Source organism: Muscardinus avellanarius (assembly GCF_963383645.1).
Source record: "Muscardinus avellanarius genome assembly, chromosome: 19".
In the NCBI taxonomy this organism is placed as follows: domain Eukaryota; kingdom Metazoa; phylum Chordata; class Mammalia; order Rodentia; family Gliridae; genus Muscardinus; species Muscardinus avellanarius.
Window position 1 is genome coordinate 17,532,498 of NC_137805.1, and position 14,200 is coordinate 17,546,697.

Here is a 14,200-nt window from a genome sequence, read left to right on the forward strand (position 1 = left end):
CCCCTGAAGAGCCGGGTGTGGGGTGCACATGTGCAATCCCAGCATTTGGGAGGCTGAGACAGGAGGATCACAGTTCAGGGCCAGCCTCAGCTACTTAAGGAGGCCCTTTGCAACTCAGTGAGACCCTGTTTCAAAATAAAGAATAAGAAAAATAGGCCTGGGGGTGTAGCTTGGAGGTAGAATGCCCCTGGGTTCTATCTCTAGTACTGCCAAAAAATAAAATAAAATAAAATAAAAGAACCCCTGGAGTTCATTTGAGCAGGAAAGAGAGCTAAAATCTGCCAGTGGCTTTCAGGTTGTGCCCTCAGAGGTCTCCTGTGGAGAGCCCAGGGTGGGTCCCCTCATAAATTCCTTCGCCCTGCAGAGGTGTTCCTACAATTGAGAAGGCTGGGCTGGGGTGTAGCTCAGAGGTAGAGTGCCTGCCTAGCCTGCTCGAGGCCCTGAGTTCAAAACCCCATTCTGCAAAAAAAAACAACAAAAAAAACAAACAAACAGAAATCCATGCAAAACTTGCACTAAAACAGTAACCGCTCTCTTTGCAAATTAGAGTTGGGCACTGGCGAGTCTACTTGAAGATTACCTGGATGTCGAATTCTCTTTTGACTCTGCCTTGGATGAAGACCCAGACTCTACAAGTCAAATGCTGACTCGTGCAAGACTGATAAACCACCAAGTGATGCTTGTCTGGTGGGAAACAAGAACCCCAGGGGTTTGGGTTTTATTGTCCTGTGTGTCTTCAGCCATTTTTTAATAAGTGAACCCGTGGGAAGCTTCATTGTTCGAAGGTTTAAAAATGGCAGTATGTAGGTTAGCTCTACAAAGCTGGCTCAAAGCCAAGTCGAGATGTGACCCTTTTGCCCGTTGACTGTTTAGCAGTTTCTGACATCTGGAACCAGTTTAGGTATACGTATACGTACCACTAATTTTCTTATTAATGAATTTTAATCAGTCTTTTACACATGCTCCCTGTCTACAGAATATTCAGTCTTAGATAATTTATACAGAATAGAGGTTTATTTAAAAAATATGTCTACTTTTTTTTTTTTTTTTTTTTCGGTACTGGGAATGGAACCCAGAGGCATTCTACCTCCGAGCTGCACCCCCGGCCCTATTTCTTTGTTCTTTATTTTGAAACCAGGTCTCGCTGAGTTGCGAAGGGCCTCACTAAGTAACCAAAGCTGTCTGCAAACCACGATCCTCCAGTCTCAAGCCTCCCGAATGCTGGGATTACAAGCGCAAACTGGCCACACACCTGGCCCCAAAATAATGTCTACTTTTTCCCTAAGAATACACAGAATTGCAGGCTGTGTCAGGATAATCTCACACACTGTTTTAGAAGGAAAAACTCCAACTCTGGGTCAGGCCTCCGGGAGCTCCGCTGACCCAGCAGCGCCTCCCCAGCCAGGCTCTTCTCCACCCTCCACCCTCACGGCCTCCCTCCGCAATATTGGGAGGTGTGGCTGGCACTGCGGAGCCAACTTTGTGTCTGTTTCTTGTTGGTACATGCGGTTTATCATGTAGTTGTTGGCAGGACTGTTTTTTGAAGCAAAAGGTCCACACTCAGAGCTTCGGTCCGATCAAAAGAGAACCACTGTGTCCTCATCCTGTAGCGACAAAAGATGTTTCTCGGTGGCACGTCGCCGGAGAGGCTTGAGCAGCTTTTTTTAGTGGATGCTACCCCTGCATGGACTTCCCTATCCTGCCCAGCTGAGGTTGTAAGGGACTGGTCGGAGCTCCGCCTCCTCTGTGTCCTGAATTGCCCCGTTCGGAAGGGAAAGGAACGGGGAAGTCACCCCAAGGAAGCCCAAAGAGGAAAGAGCCGTCAGCTCACACCACCAGCAGCTCATGCCGGGGTTGGCTGTGTGCTCGGAGGGCACAGTCCCATGCAAAAGGGCAACACAGCTGCCTGGTGGAATTTACAGCCAGGCAGGCCGCTGGGGAAGTCTCGGGCTCCGGGAATAGCCCACGGGCTGACCCTTCGCCTCCACTGGTCAAAGTGTAGGGCCAGGCAGGGAGGTTACAGGGTATTATAGGTCAGGTTTCCTGGAAACAGGGCTGGAGCCAAAGATTTTCCCGAGAGTGTCTTTCTAGAAGGTACTCCCAGGAGAAACAGTGGAGAGGAGGTGGGCTGTGGGACAAGAAGGGGATCAGGTCAGGCATTAATATCCAGCAAAATGCCTTTAGGGTAACTTTGGGCCCATCTTAAAGGGAGCTTGAGCTGGGCATGGTGGTGCATGCCTGTAATTCTAGTACCTGGGAGACTGAGACAGGAAGAGCATAGGATCAGCACCTTAATGAGACCCTCAACAATTTAGCAAGACCCTATTTAAGAAAATAAAATTTTACTATTTTTTGTGGTACTAGGGGTGGAACCCAGGGGATTTCTACCTCCGGGCTATACCCCAGCCCTATTTTACACTTTATTTGGTTACAGGGTGTCACTAAGTTGCTTAGAGCCTCACTAAGTAGCTGAGGCTGTTTTCGAATCTATGTGATCCTCCTGTCTCAGCATCCCAAGGGCTGGGATTACAAATGTGCGCCACCATGGCCTGGCACTAAAATAAATTTTTAAAAGGTCTGTGGATGTAGCTCAAAGGTTGAATGCTCCTGGGTTCAACCCACAATACCAAAACTACAAAAGGTGTGTTAAAGGGAGTTTGGGGGTCCTTTATGCCTTACGTAGAGTGATATTGGCTAGAAGGGAGGAGCTGGAGGGTTTACACCCCAGGGCCCAGCACTCATTGGTTACAGACTGATCCTGGGGCGGTGTGTGTGTGTGTGTGTGTGTGTGTGTGTGTGTGTGTGTACGGGGTCCTCTTGGTCCTGCCTGCCTGACAAAGCCGGCTCCAGCAGTCCAGATGCCTCCTCTGGCTGTGACTGTGTGGGCGAGATTCCTTCTGACCACTCCCTGGAGACTGGTCTCAAGCAAGGTCGTTGTGTGGCCTGATATTTTGGGGGTATTATGGTTCGAATCAGGAATGTCCCCAAGAAAAGCTCCTGTGTTGGCAATGTAGAAGTATTCAGAGGCAAAATAATTGAATCAGGGCTCTGGGCTCCGCAGTGGAGGAAGCCGCTGGTGGATAGTTATCCAGATGGGATTGCGGAGTGGTGGGGAGGCAGGTAGCGTGGCTGAAGGAGGTAGGTGCTGAGGGTGTGGCCTCGGGGACAACATCTGTGCCTAGGCCCTTCCTCTTCCCGCTTCCTGGCTGCACGAGCTCCGCTCTGCTCTGCCTGCCTTCCCATCATGGTGTTTCTGTCTTGGAGCCGGCCATCCATGGACTGATCCTCTAAAACTGGGACTCTGAGCTGCACCTGTGATGAATTCTGCACACAGAGATGCAGAGCAGACAGGAACTCGAGGATTCTCAGATGTGAGGACTGTCCAACAGGCTAAAAGCTATGGACACCTGGTACCTCAACACTTTGAGGTAGCGCCGTACGCAAAGGGTACCGGGTCCTGGATTTTTTTGGCTCCCCTAATTTCAGTCTACCCACTGTACACTACTCCTCACCTATGGAGTTAGAGTGCCCGTGGGGACCATGGGATGTGAAGGTCTACCTCACCAGCGTGCACAAGGATCTCTCCCCAGCGGGTTGAATCAGCCAACGCACTCTCTATCTCGGTGCCATCCAATGTCTCCAGCGCCCCTGTCAACCAGACCTCTCGTGTTTCTGCCCCCAGTGGTTGCCTTATCAGAGTCCTTGGTCAGAAACCTCACTCTGGGGCTCCCAACAAATCAGGGCTGGTCATTTGCCCCCAAAATAAAATAAAATATGGTAGAGAGCAGGAAAGGAACTTTCATCACCGTGACTGTATCGGGTGAGCAAAGTGGGGTGCAGCATCTCAGTCCTTCTTCTGGGTGCAGACATGAGCTTTATGTTTTAGTGGAGGAAGAACCGGGCTGGGTAAGAGGGTGGGATCAGACTGTGGTCAGACTGTGCTCTGGTCGACCAGTATCTCTGAAGAAGTCCATATAGCTAAGGGGGCAATTTTGATGGCTGCTGGGAGTGTTTATCTGTCAGACTCCCCTTTAGTGGAAGGGGGCAGTTTGGTCCCCACGAGCTGATTACTCCTGCTTAGAGGTACAGTCTCGTCAGTGGAGTGGTCTGTTGCTTGGGGGGCAGTCTCCTTCTCCTAGAGGTTGTAGACCAATGGCAAGACTGTAGGAGCTGCTCTGGGTGTCTAGAAGACAGTGCAGTCAAAACTAGTCATTGAATAACTCAAAAATCTTAAAAATACCGTAGTTACTCTATTTTGGAGTCCTCAGTCTTGAAAAGGAAGGAGATAGTCTAGGTAAGTTTGAACTAATAAATCTATATTGCACTTCTTGGATAACTAATGTGTCTACACATAGAGCCAAACTTTAGAGTAATAAAAGAGACAGATAAAAAAATAAAGGCAGAGGCCAAGCTCCATCCTGATTTTAGTTACTCTTTGAGGCTCTGCAGGCCCAAGTGAAGGGTTGGTCCTTTTAGCCAAGGCGACCTTTCAAAGTTCCTCTTTTCGAAGATGTAAATTGCTAAAACCAGCCAAGCATGGTGGTGCACACCTGCAATCCCAGTACTTGGGAGGTTGAGACAGGAGGATCACAGGTCAGAGGCCAGCTTCAGCACCCTAGTAAGATCTTGTTTCAAAATAAAAAATAAAAGCCAGGCGTGGTGCCGCATGCTTATAATCCCAGCTTTAGGGAGGCTGAGACCGGAGGATTGCGGTTTGCGTCCAGTGTCAGCTACTTGGTAAGACCCCTCCGCAACTCAGTGAGACCCTGTTTTAAGATAAAGAATAAAGCCGGGCATGGTGGCACACGATTGTAATCCCCGTGCTTGGGAGGCGGAAACAGGAGGATTGCAGGTTCAAAGCCAGCCCCGCTGGCTTAAGAGACCCTGTTTCCAAAAATAAAAATAAGTCTGGGAGTGTAGCCCGGAGGGAGAAGGGCTTCCAGGAACCCCAGTACCACCAAAAAAAAATAAAATAAAATAAAAAAGATAAAGAATAAAGAATTGGGCAGTGGGTATATCTCAGAGGTAGAATGCCCCTGGGTTCCATCCCCAGACCCTCCAAAAAAATAAAATAAAATAAAAAATGAAAAGGGCTGGGAGTGTAGCTCAGAAGTAGAATGCTCCTGAGTTCAGTCCCCAGTACCCACTCTCCCCACAAAATAGCAAACCTCCCCCCCCCCCATCTAGCAAATGCAAGAAAGCTGCAGGAAGCTGCAGGCCTGGCCCTCCACCTCCACCAGGTGATCCTGGGAAGCAGGCTCATGGGACCCTCTGTTTCTGAATGAGGAAACCCTTTTTGATTGGTTCCTCATAGTTATGTAGATGAGGAAATTTAAGAGGTCTAGGTATTTCCTGAAAGGCACAGCGCTTGAAACAGCATGTTTGAATGGATTTCAAGGCGTGTTGTCAAACTTCTACCTCTAAAGACTAGATTATTCATTTGTCTTTCTTTCCCTAAGATTTTACTGTTTACTATTTTGAGTTAAAAATGGAAATGTATTCACCTCCAGCCATTCCTTTCACTCAGCTCTAAGGATGGGGTGGATTTTGCGGCCTGTTATCTTTTACTCAACCTGTGTTATTTAGGGCAGGTTGCTTTTTTAACTCCAAAGTAGAAAATAGGCTAAAAAAGATAGTAAATGTCACTTTTTGGTAAACAGAGGTTTGGGATGTGTTTAAGGTTCTGTTTTGAATTAAGGGGCTGAGCTGGATTACTGTACACATGCTGTGAGCATAGCTGCCCTCCATTTGGAATGAAAACTACGGCTAGACTTCCCCTTGTGGGCCCCAGCCAGCGACAGCTCCAGGAGTCCCTGGGCCCGTCCTCAGCCTGCAGGAGGGCCTTCAGACAGGTGCAGGGTTTAGGGCCTGGGGAATCCTAGCTCTGGACATATTTTAATCACCCGATTGTCCTGACTTCAGGCAATATACAGAATTAAATTCCAGATGAATGAAAGGCCTATAAATAAATTAGTTATACATAATTAAGCACAACTATATGTCAGTCTCAGCAGCAAATAGAGGAAGTTATCTATTATTTCAGGGTAAGGAATGTGTTCCTAAGCATGAGTCAATGAGCAAGAGAGAACTTTGATAAATTTGATTCTATCATCATTGAAAGTTCAGGGAAATTAATTAATTATTTTGGTGGTACTGGGGTTCCTGGAAACCCTTCTACCTGGCTGGCTCCAAACCAGTGCAATCCTCCTGTCTCCACCTCCCAAGCGCAGGGATTACAAGCATGCGCCACCATGGCCGGCTCAGGGAAATTTTTTTTTTTTTTTTTTTTTTTTTTTGTGGGTCTGGGGATGGAACCCAGGGGCATTTGACCTCGGAGCTACACCGCCTGCCCTATTTTTTATTCTTTATTTTGAAACCGGGTCTCACTGAGTTGCAGAGGGCCTCACTAAGTAGCTGAGGCTGTCCGCGAACCGCGATCCTCCAGGTCTCAGCCTCCCGAATGCTGGGATTACAAGTGTGGCCACCACGCCCGGCTTTCAGGGAAATTTAAAAGGCAGAAAAACAGAGAAAGTATCTCAAGAATATAAAAAAAGGTTTATATAAAATATAAGACAATGAGCCGGGCGTGGTGGCATATGCTTGTAATCTCCGCGCTTGGGAGGCAGAGACAGGAGGATCATACTGTTTCGAAGCCAGCCGTGTGCACTGGCTTAAGAGACCCTGTTTCCAAAAAATAAAAAAAGTATAAAATAGGTCTGAGACTGTAGCCCAGAAGTAGAAGGGCTTCCAGGAACCCCCAGTACCACCAAAAAATAATAATAATAATAATAATAATAATAATAATAATAATAATACAACTTAACAAGATAAAAAAAGAAATCTCAAAATGGGCCCCAGAGGAATGAAGAGCAATTTCCCCAGAAAAAGAAGCATGAATACGGAGGGCTTCGTGGCTCACACCAGAACCTCAGTTTTTGGGAAGCTGAGATAGGAGGATCACAGGTTCCTTAGCAACTTAAAGAGACCCTCAACAACTTAGTGACACCCTGTTCCCAAATTAAAAAAGAAATAGGGCTAAGTTATAGCTCAGAGGTAGAATGTCTCTAGATTCAATCTCCAGGGACAGAAAGAAGACAACAAAAATGTAATCCAGGCAAAAAAAAAAAAAAAATTAAAACAAAAATCACTTGTACTCAACAGATTGGCCAAAGTTTAAAAATTGAGTAGCACCAAACAGGGACCAGCAACAGGGACATTTTCAAAGTCGGCAGAGGCAGTATGGAAGGGCACAGCTAGCTGGCGGCAGTGTGGCCCCACTGTAACCTGTTCACCACAGGCAGAGGCCCAGCATTTTCTCTGAGGCCTCATGTGGTACCCAGGGGTCACACACAGTGCCGCTGCAACATGTAACGTCACCTGCTCCATGGGTCCTGGGCTCGGAACAGTCAGACAGGTGCGACTGTGCGGGAACAAGACTACCAGAAGCAAGACCTCCTCCTCCTCCTTCTCTTCCTTCTCCTCTTCCTCCTCTTCCTCCTTCTCTTCCTCCCCCTCCTCCTCCTCTTTCTCCTCCTCCTACTCCTCTTTCTCCTCCTCTTCCTTCTCCTCCTCCTCCTTTTTCTCTTCCTCCTTCTCCTCCTCCTTCTCCTCCTTCTCCTCCTCCTCCTTCTCTTCCTTTTTCTCCTCCTTCTCCTCTTCCTCCTTCTCCTCCTCCTCCTTCTCCTTCTTCTCCTCCTCCTCCTTCTCCTTCTTCTCCTCCTCCTTCTCTTCCTTTTTCTCCTCCTCCTCTTCCTCCTTCTCCTCCTCCTCCTCCTCCTTCTCCTCCTCCTCCTTCTCTTCCTCCTTCTCCTCCTCCTCCTCCTTCTCCTTCTTCTCCTTTTCTTGTTTGCTTGGTGTTGGTGTTGGGTTTTCTTTTTTCTTTTTAGTTTTTCTTGGTACTGGGGCTTGAACCCAGGGGCATCCAAGCTACACCCCTAGTTCTTTTTATTTTTTATTTTGAAACAGGGTCTTTCTAAGTTGCGAAGGACCTCAGTAAGATGCTGAAGCAGACCACAAACCTGTGCTCCTCCTGTCTCAGCCTTCCAAGTCCTGGGGTTGCAGGCCTGTGCCGCCATGCCTGGCACATACATGCTCTTACCAGCTAACAAAGCATGAGTTAAAGCCCAGGGGGGCATTTGCCCTTTGTCCCTATGGTGGTCTCTGACCATCTCAATAGCAAAACATTGTCTATCAGAATAAAGTGGATATATGAATTGTGGCATATCCTATGGGAGAAAATGATTCTCCCTAAGTGAACTAGCCCTTCATGTACCAATGTGGATAAATCAACATTTTTTTGCGTGTGAGTCGTAAGCTCTGGAAGGATGCATGGGGCAGTTGCACCCGGGAGGAAAAGCAGAGAGCGATAGTTCCATTCAAGAATGAGACACACCGCGCTGACAACAGGGTTATCTCTGAGTGGGTAAGAGAAATATGAGTGACGGTCAAGTGAGGATAGTGTAATGGCAATAATTTGTTTTTTCAGCGGGAACGTATTCATGTATTATGTGTGTAACCATAATTACATTTAAAAAACACCCATGCAGTGTTTAGTGTAACACGCAAAAGTCTTTTGGCAGTACCAGGGACTGAGCCCAGGGCTCACATATGCTAAGCATGGGCTCTGCCACTGAGCTACACCCTCAGTCTTCACAAAGTATTCAAGAGGCAGGGTTCTCCTGTGGTGCTAGAGCCTCGTTATCCAGCTAGAGCCTCGTTATCCAGGTGCCTGCTACCAGTCAAGGCCAGAGACCCCCTTGGCGTTTTGTTTCCATGGTGAGAAATCCTGGTAGCAAAGGTTATTTGAAAGTTTGGAAGAAACCCAATATTTTCCAAATTCCTTTAGAAAATAAAAATCCTAGCATGGGATGCAACCTTCAGGTGGTGATGCTCCTGTGGCCCAGCAGAGGCAGACAGGAGAGGGAGCTGTCTGGATCGTGTGAGTTCCCAGGTCCTGGAGGAAGGTCTAATCCCACAGAGCTGATTGGGAGCTTACAAAAGCCCCCTGCACCCCAAGGCCAAGTTGATGGGCTTGGGACACAGGAGAGATTCCATAGCTGGGAGCCCGGCGCACGACTTTTCCCACACCCTAACGTTCAAGTCTTCATCCTATCAACTACACATCCCTTTTTAAACCTCTGATAACATTCCTGAGCGAGACCAGGGATCTGAACAGCGCTGTATCGCAGCTTGCTCTAAAAGCACTGTCTTGTTTTATTTTTACTCGACCTTCAAGAGAATTTTTCTCCTTTTATCTAACCCTAAAAGGAAGAAAACAAGATTTGGGGGCCCTCCCTTTTTCTTGCTCTCTCCCATGCACGCACCAATGCAAACAACTCTTCTCCCATCGGAGGAGAATTGGCACCTACTGGGCACATCTCTAGGTCAGGGACTTCCAGGCAGACAGGCAGAGGGAGACTGGGCCCACAGAAACCACCCTTGCGCCCAGGTCTCTGTGGCTGGTGATCAAGTGCCTCTCTCCAGTGGGCTGGTGGATACGTGTATTTTAAACCTTGCTTAAGCTGGGCGTGGTGGCGCACGCTTGTAATCCCAGCATTTGTTCGGGAGGCTGAGACAGGAGGATCACAGTTTGCGGACAGCCTCAGCTACCTAGTGAGGACCTCTGCAACTCAGTGAGACCCGGTTTCAAAATAAAGAATAAAAAATAGGGCAGGGGGTGTGGCTCGGGGGTCGAATGCCCCTGGGTTCCACCCCTAGACCCGCAAAAAATAAAAAGATAAAAAAATAAAAAATAAACCTTTCTTAATATATGATCACCCCTGGGTTCCATCACCGAACCCGCCAAAAAAAAAAAAAAAAAAAAAATATATATATATATATATATATATATATATATATATATATAGTCACCAACAAAAAGAAATAATCTGTTTAGTCAGCTTAAAGCTCAATTGGAACTTCTTTAATATACTTTTTGTTGGCACATTATAATCACATCATAATGAAATTCAGGGTGAGAGGGACGCACAGGGCACCTGGTGGGCTTCCCCCGGGATCCCACCCAGGCCCTCCCCTTCCCCACACATGATATTAAGTTGGTGCTGATAATTTTGTAGATGTGCATAGCGTTCTTCTGAATGTTTCCGTCATCACATCTCCACACCCACGACCTCCCTTCCCTAGCCCTCCATCGTCCCGCTGGGGTCTCTCCTCCTTTACTGGGGTCCTTCTCGTATCCCAATTTCTCCCTAGCTTCCATGAATGAGAGAAAACTTATGGCCCTTCTTCACTTTCTGTGACTGGCGAACCTTCCTTAGCCAGTCTTCTCGGGTTCCCTCCATTGTCCTGCAAATGACATAATATTGTTCTCTATTGCTGAGTAAAATTCCATAATGCATACATACCGCAGTTTGGTAGCCCAGCCATCTGTTGGTGTGCGCCGAGGCTGTGTCCACAACTTCACTACTGTGAATTGTGCTTCTGTAGGCAGGCACAGTTCCTACCCAGATGCCCGGTGCAAAGTGTTTTTGTTTTGTTTGTGTTTGGCGTGGTGCTGAGGATTAAAGCCAAGGGCATTCTACCTCCAAGCTATACCTCCAGCCCTATTTTATTTATTTTGAAACAGAGTCTCATTAAGTTGCCGAAGGCCTCACTAAAACCAACTCTTGTCTCAGCCTTCCAAGTACTGGAATTACATGCCTGGTTGCCAAGTGTTTCGGTTCATCGCATTTTCCTGTTTAGTCCTTGGACCACCTCCCTGGACAGCCTCAGCTTTAGCTTTGGACCTTTAAGGATGAGGGCGCCGGATGGGCTCCTGACACGCCCGCCCAAAGGGGCCCGGCCGCAGGGGAGGCCCAGGTGGGTTTTGCAGGCAAGGCTCTTTCTTTCTATCCTCATTCATTCCTTGTTACTGGGAATCCCCAAGCTCTACAGGTGAGGAGAGTCCTTTGGCTCGGGAGGGGTGCGTGCTCACCAGCTAGGGAGCCGCAGACACTGGGCTCCCCTCTTCTCTCTGATGACCTCCAGGGCCCTCCCCCTGCCCCTTCTGCAGTCCCTGCTGGCTCCTGGCAGGGTTTTTTGTTTTCTTTGTCAGTGCTGTGGATGGGGCCGGGGACTCCCCCGGGCCAGGCAGGCTCTCTCCCACCGAGCCAGGCCTCGCGCGTAGCCACCACTTTGGCCTGTGTCTGGCTGGAAGCCTCTGTGCCCCTGCCCGTGGCCTTCTGGGTCCATGCTGTCGTCACCGTGTGGCTCTGTGGGATGACTCATTTTTTGGCATAGGAGCCACCTTCTCACCAGTTCCTCGCCCTGGCAACCTGGTGTCTCTTCTCACTCTCTGACTGTGGCAAATGCCACTTGTCTTGGGCCACCTTCCCGGAGGTTTGACTCATCCTGGATAGCCGGAGTAGGAAGCTGTGCGTGCTTGCCGGCCTTGCAGGTGGTCAGCAGCCCCGTCCCCCTCTAGATGGAATTCTAGATGCATCCAAGGAGGTGTTGGGGACTAGACAGTGTTCTAGTGACTTGCCAGCATACTCCGCTGAGCGAAAACCACACTGTTGGCTCTTGGGTTTGGCTAGGTGGAGAGGAGAAAGCAAGTGTGGGATGTGGAGGTCTGGAGATACCACGAAAGCGCTGGTCTGCAGAAGCAGCCTCACTGAAAGGGGCCCCGGCCTCTTCTGGGAAAGGCCGCTGGGATGTTCAAATCAACATGGCGGCCCTGGCAGGACTGAATGGAGACCTAATGCCCGTCTTCCTGCCAGGTTGGAAGCCCTCTCCCCAGGGTCGCCAGCGGCACGGCTGGCTCTCCCACATGCAGGGCTCTCTGCTTCCTGGTGGGCCGTGTCTGGCTCTCTGGTCCAGAGCATAGACGTGGCAGGGTGGGGGCCCAGCCTGAGTGTGGCGACTTCTTGTTCTCCTCCTGTTAGTGCCTCTGTGTCCGGCCATTCTCACATGCAACCACTCTTTTCTTTTTCTTACTGTCCTAATTTGCTTATGCTGCAGTGTAAGCATACTGAATATCGCATAGAATACCACAGCACCTATCTCTTCCGTCCAATAAAGCCTTACCATTTTACAGATGTGTTTTAAGAAATAAGATCTCACAGGTGACGGAGCGTCTCGTTTGTGGGCACCTACATCCGTTTTTTTCCTTGTCAAGAGAGAACCAGTATCCTGGATTAGAACTTATTTTATTTTATTTTATATTATTTTATTGTGATACTGGGGATTGATCTCAATTTATACACATCAAAGTGACAGAAAGAAAAAACAAAGCCGATAATACCAAATATTCCTGGATGAAGGAAAAGAGGATCTTTCTTATGCTATTGGAGGAATATTCTTTATAGATTCCACTTTGAAAAGCAGTGTGAGAATATAATTTAGGGTCAAGGATATAGAAATCTTGACACACATTTCTCTAGAGAAATTTTCACACACGTGCAAGCAAAGAGACCTTTATGAGAATATTGGTTATACTATTATTTATAAGAACACAAATTATAAGCACCTAAGTGCCCATCAGCAGGCAAATGGATAAACAGTTACATGAAATATTACACAGTAGGTAGAAGTGCTGGACCACAGCTGCCCCTCTTCTACTTCTATTTTTAATTTAAAAATTTCTATTCATTTTATTTATTTTAAGAAACAGGATTTTGTTATGTTGCCCAGGCTGACCTCCAGCTCCTGGGTTCAAGCAATCCTCCTGCCTCGGCCTCTCGAGTAGCAACTGTAGGTGCGGGCCACTATACTTAGCTTTTTTCTTAAAAAAAAAAAAAAAAATTCAGAGCTAGGGATACATCTCAGTAGTAGAGTGCTTATCTAGCATGCCCGGGGCCCTGGGTTTGATCCCCAATACTAAAAATAAAAGAAGAGGAGCAACCCTAATGTCTTCAAAAATCAACTTGAAAGTAAGCACTATAGGTCCTTTATTTATTTTTTATTATTATTATTATCTTGGTACTAAGGATCTAACCCGGGGCCTGGTATGAGACCTAGTGTATGTCTTATTTTATTTATTTATTTAGTTGGTTAGTTAGTTCTGAGGATTGATCTCAGGAACATTCAACCTCTGAGATAAACCCCCAGCCCTATTATATTTTTTTAATTTTGAAACAGGGTCTCACTAAGTTGCGGAGAATCTCACTGAGGTGCTGAGGCTGGCCTCGAACCTATGATACTCCGGTCTCAGCCTCCCAAGTACTGAAATTATAGGCATACACTGCCATGCCTGGAGTCTTTTTATTTTCATAACCCAAATTGATTGTTAAAATCAGTGGGGAGAATTCCTTAACAGTATTTCTTTTGTTAGAACATGAACATGGAGGCCTGGTTTCTAGTAAGACTCATTTATTTCTCTCTCTATTCATGTTTAACAACCTAACTGGTCAAATTCTTTTCCTTATTATAATACTAAAACCCAAGTTTTTCTCCAATACTGAAACTTAAGTGCTTCCCCTTTTTAAGGGGAAGCTGTCCCCTCCCCCCCCCTTTTTTCCCCTCTAGTTAGAGGAAATTCACAGAGCCAAGATTAAAAAAAAAAGAAAGAAAAGAAAAAGAAACTAGGTGGTCATCTCTGTCCGGTGGCAGCGCCGGAGCTCCCGGGCCGGTGGACACACCACACCCTCCGCTTCCTGACGTCATGCTGTTTCTGTCTTCAATAGCTCATTGACACCATCGCCTCGGAGATCGGAGAACTGAAACAGGAGATGGTGCAGACCGATGTCGGCCTGAAGGATGGCCCAGGACCCGGAGAAAGCCACAGGTGACCAGCGTCATGGCACGGTGGCGGGTGGAGGGCGCGGTGAGGCCGGGGAACCAGCAGGGCTGACCCCAGGCGCTCCTTGGGAGCTCGGGGACCGGGAGCTTAGTGGCGCCACCAGAAGAAATTGTCTGTGGGAGGTGGGAGTGGCCTAGATCTCCTGGTCGGCTTGTTTATTTTAATCGCTTTGAAGGCACTTGAACTTTAGACCTTTTTGATTCCTCCTGGCACCAGAACCCGGAAACCTAAAACTGTCTCTGCCATGTCCACCTACCCGGTGATGGGAACAGTAGCTCAGTCGGATCCTCCGTGTACAAACTAGAATTCAGGGTAGCCGGTCCGTCTCCAGGAGGTTTAAAGGGGGCCGACTAAAGAGGATGGATTCCTTTTGCATTCTCAGGTCAGAAAACAAATCCCCAGTGGTTACAGTAGCCATAAGTAAAAAGCGACCCGAGTATTGGAAACCGGATGTGGTTGTAA

At 47.8% G+C, this 14,200-nt stretch overlaps 1 protein-coding gene across 2 annotated transcripts in view; it reads left to right on the forward strand.

Moving 5' to 3' along the window:
• Window positions 1–14,200, forward strand: part of RIN2 (Ras and Rab interactor 2) — a gene marked incomplete at its 3' end in the record, with an annotated part of 87,637 nt that overhangs the window by 16,573 nt on the left and 56,864 nt on the right. The window contains exons 2-3 of one of the 2 annotated variants that reach the window (XM_080716806.1): window positions 13,623–13,723; window positions 14,070–14,120. In XM_080716806.1, the coding sequence (XP_080572932.1) occupies window positions 13,623–13,723; window positions 14,070–14,120 (152 nt within the window). The remainder of the gene's footprint in view (window positions 1–13,622; window positions 13,724–14,069; window positions 14,121–14,200) is intronic. The other variant, XM_080716805.1, reaches the window with a different exon arrangement.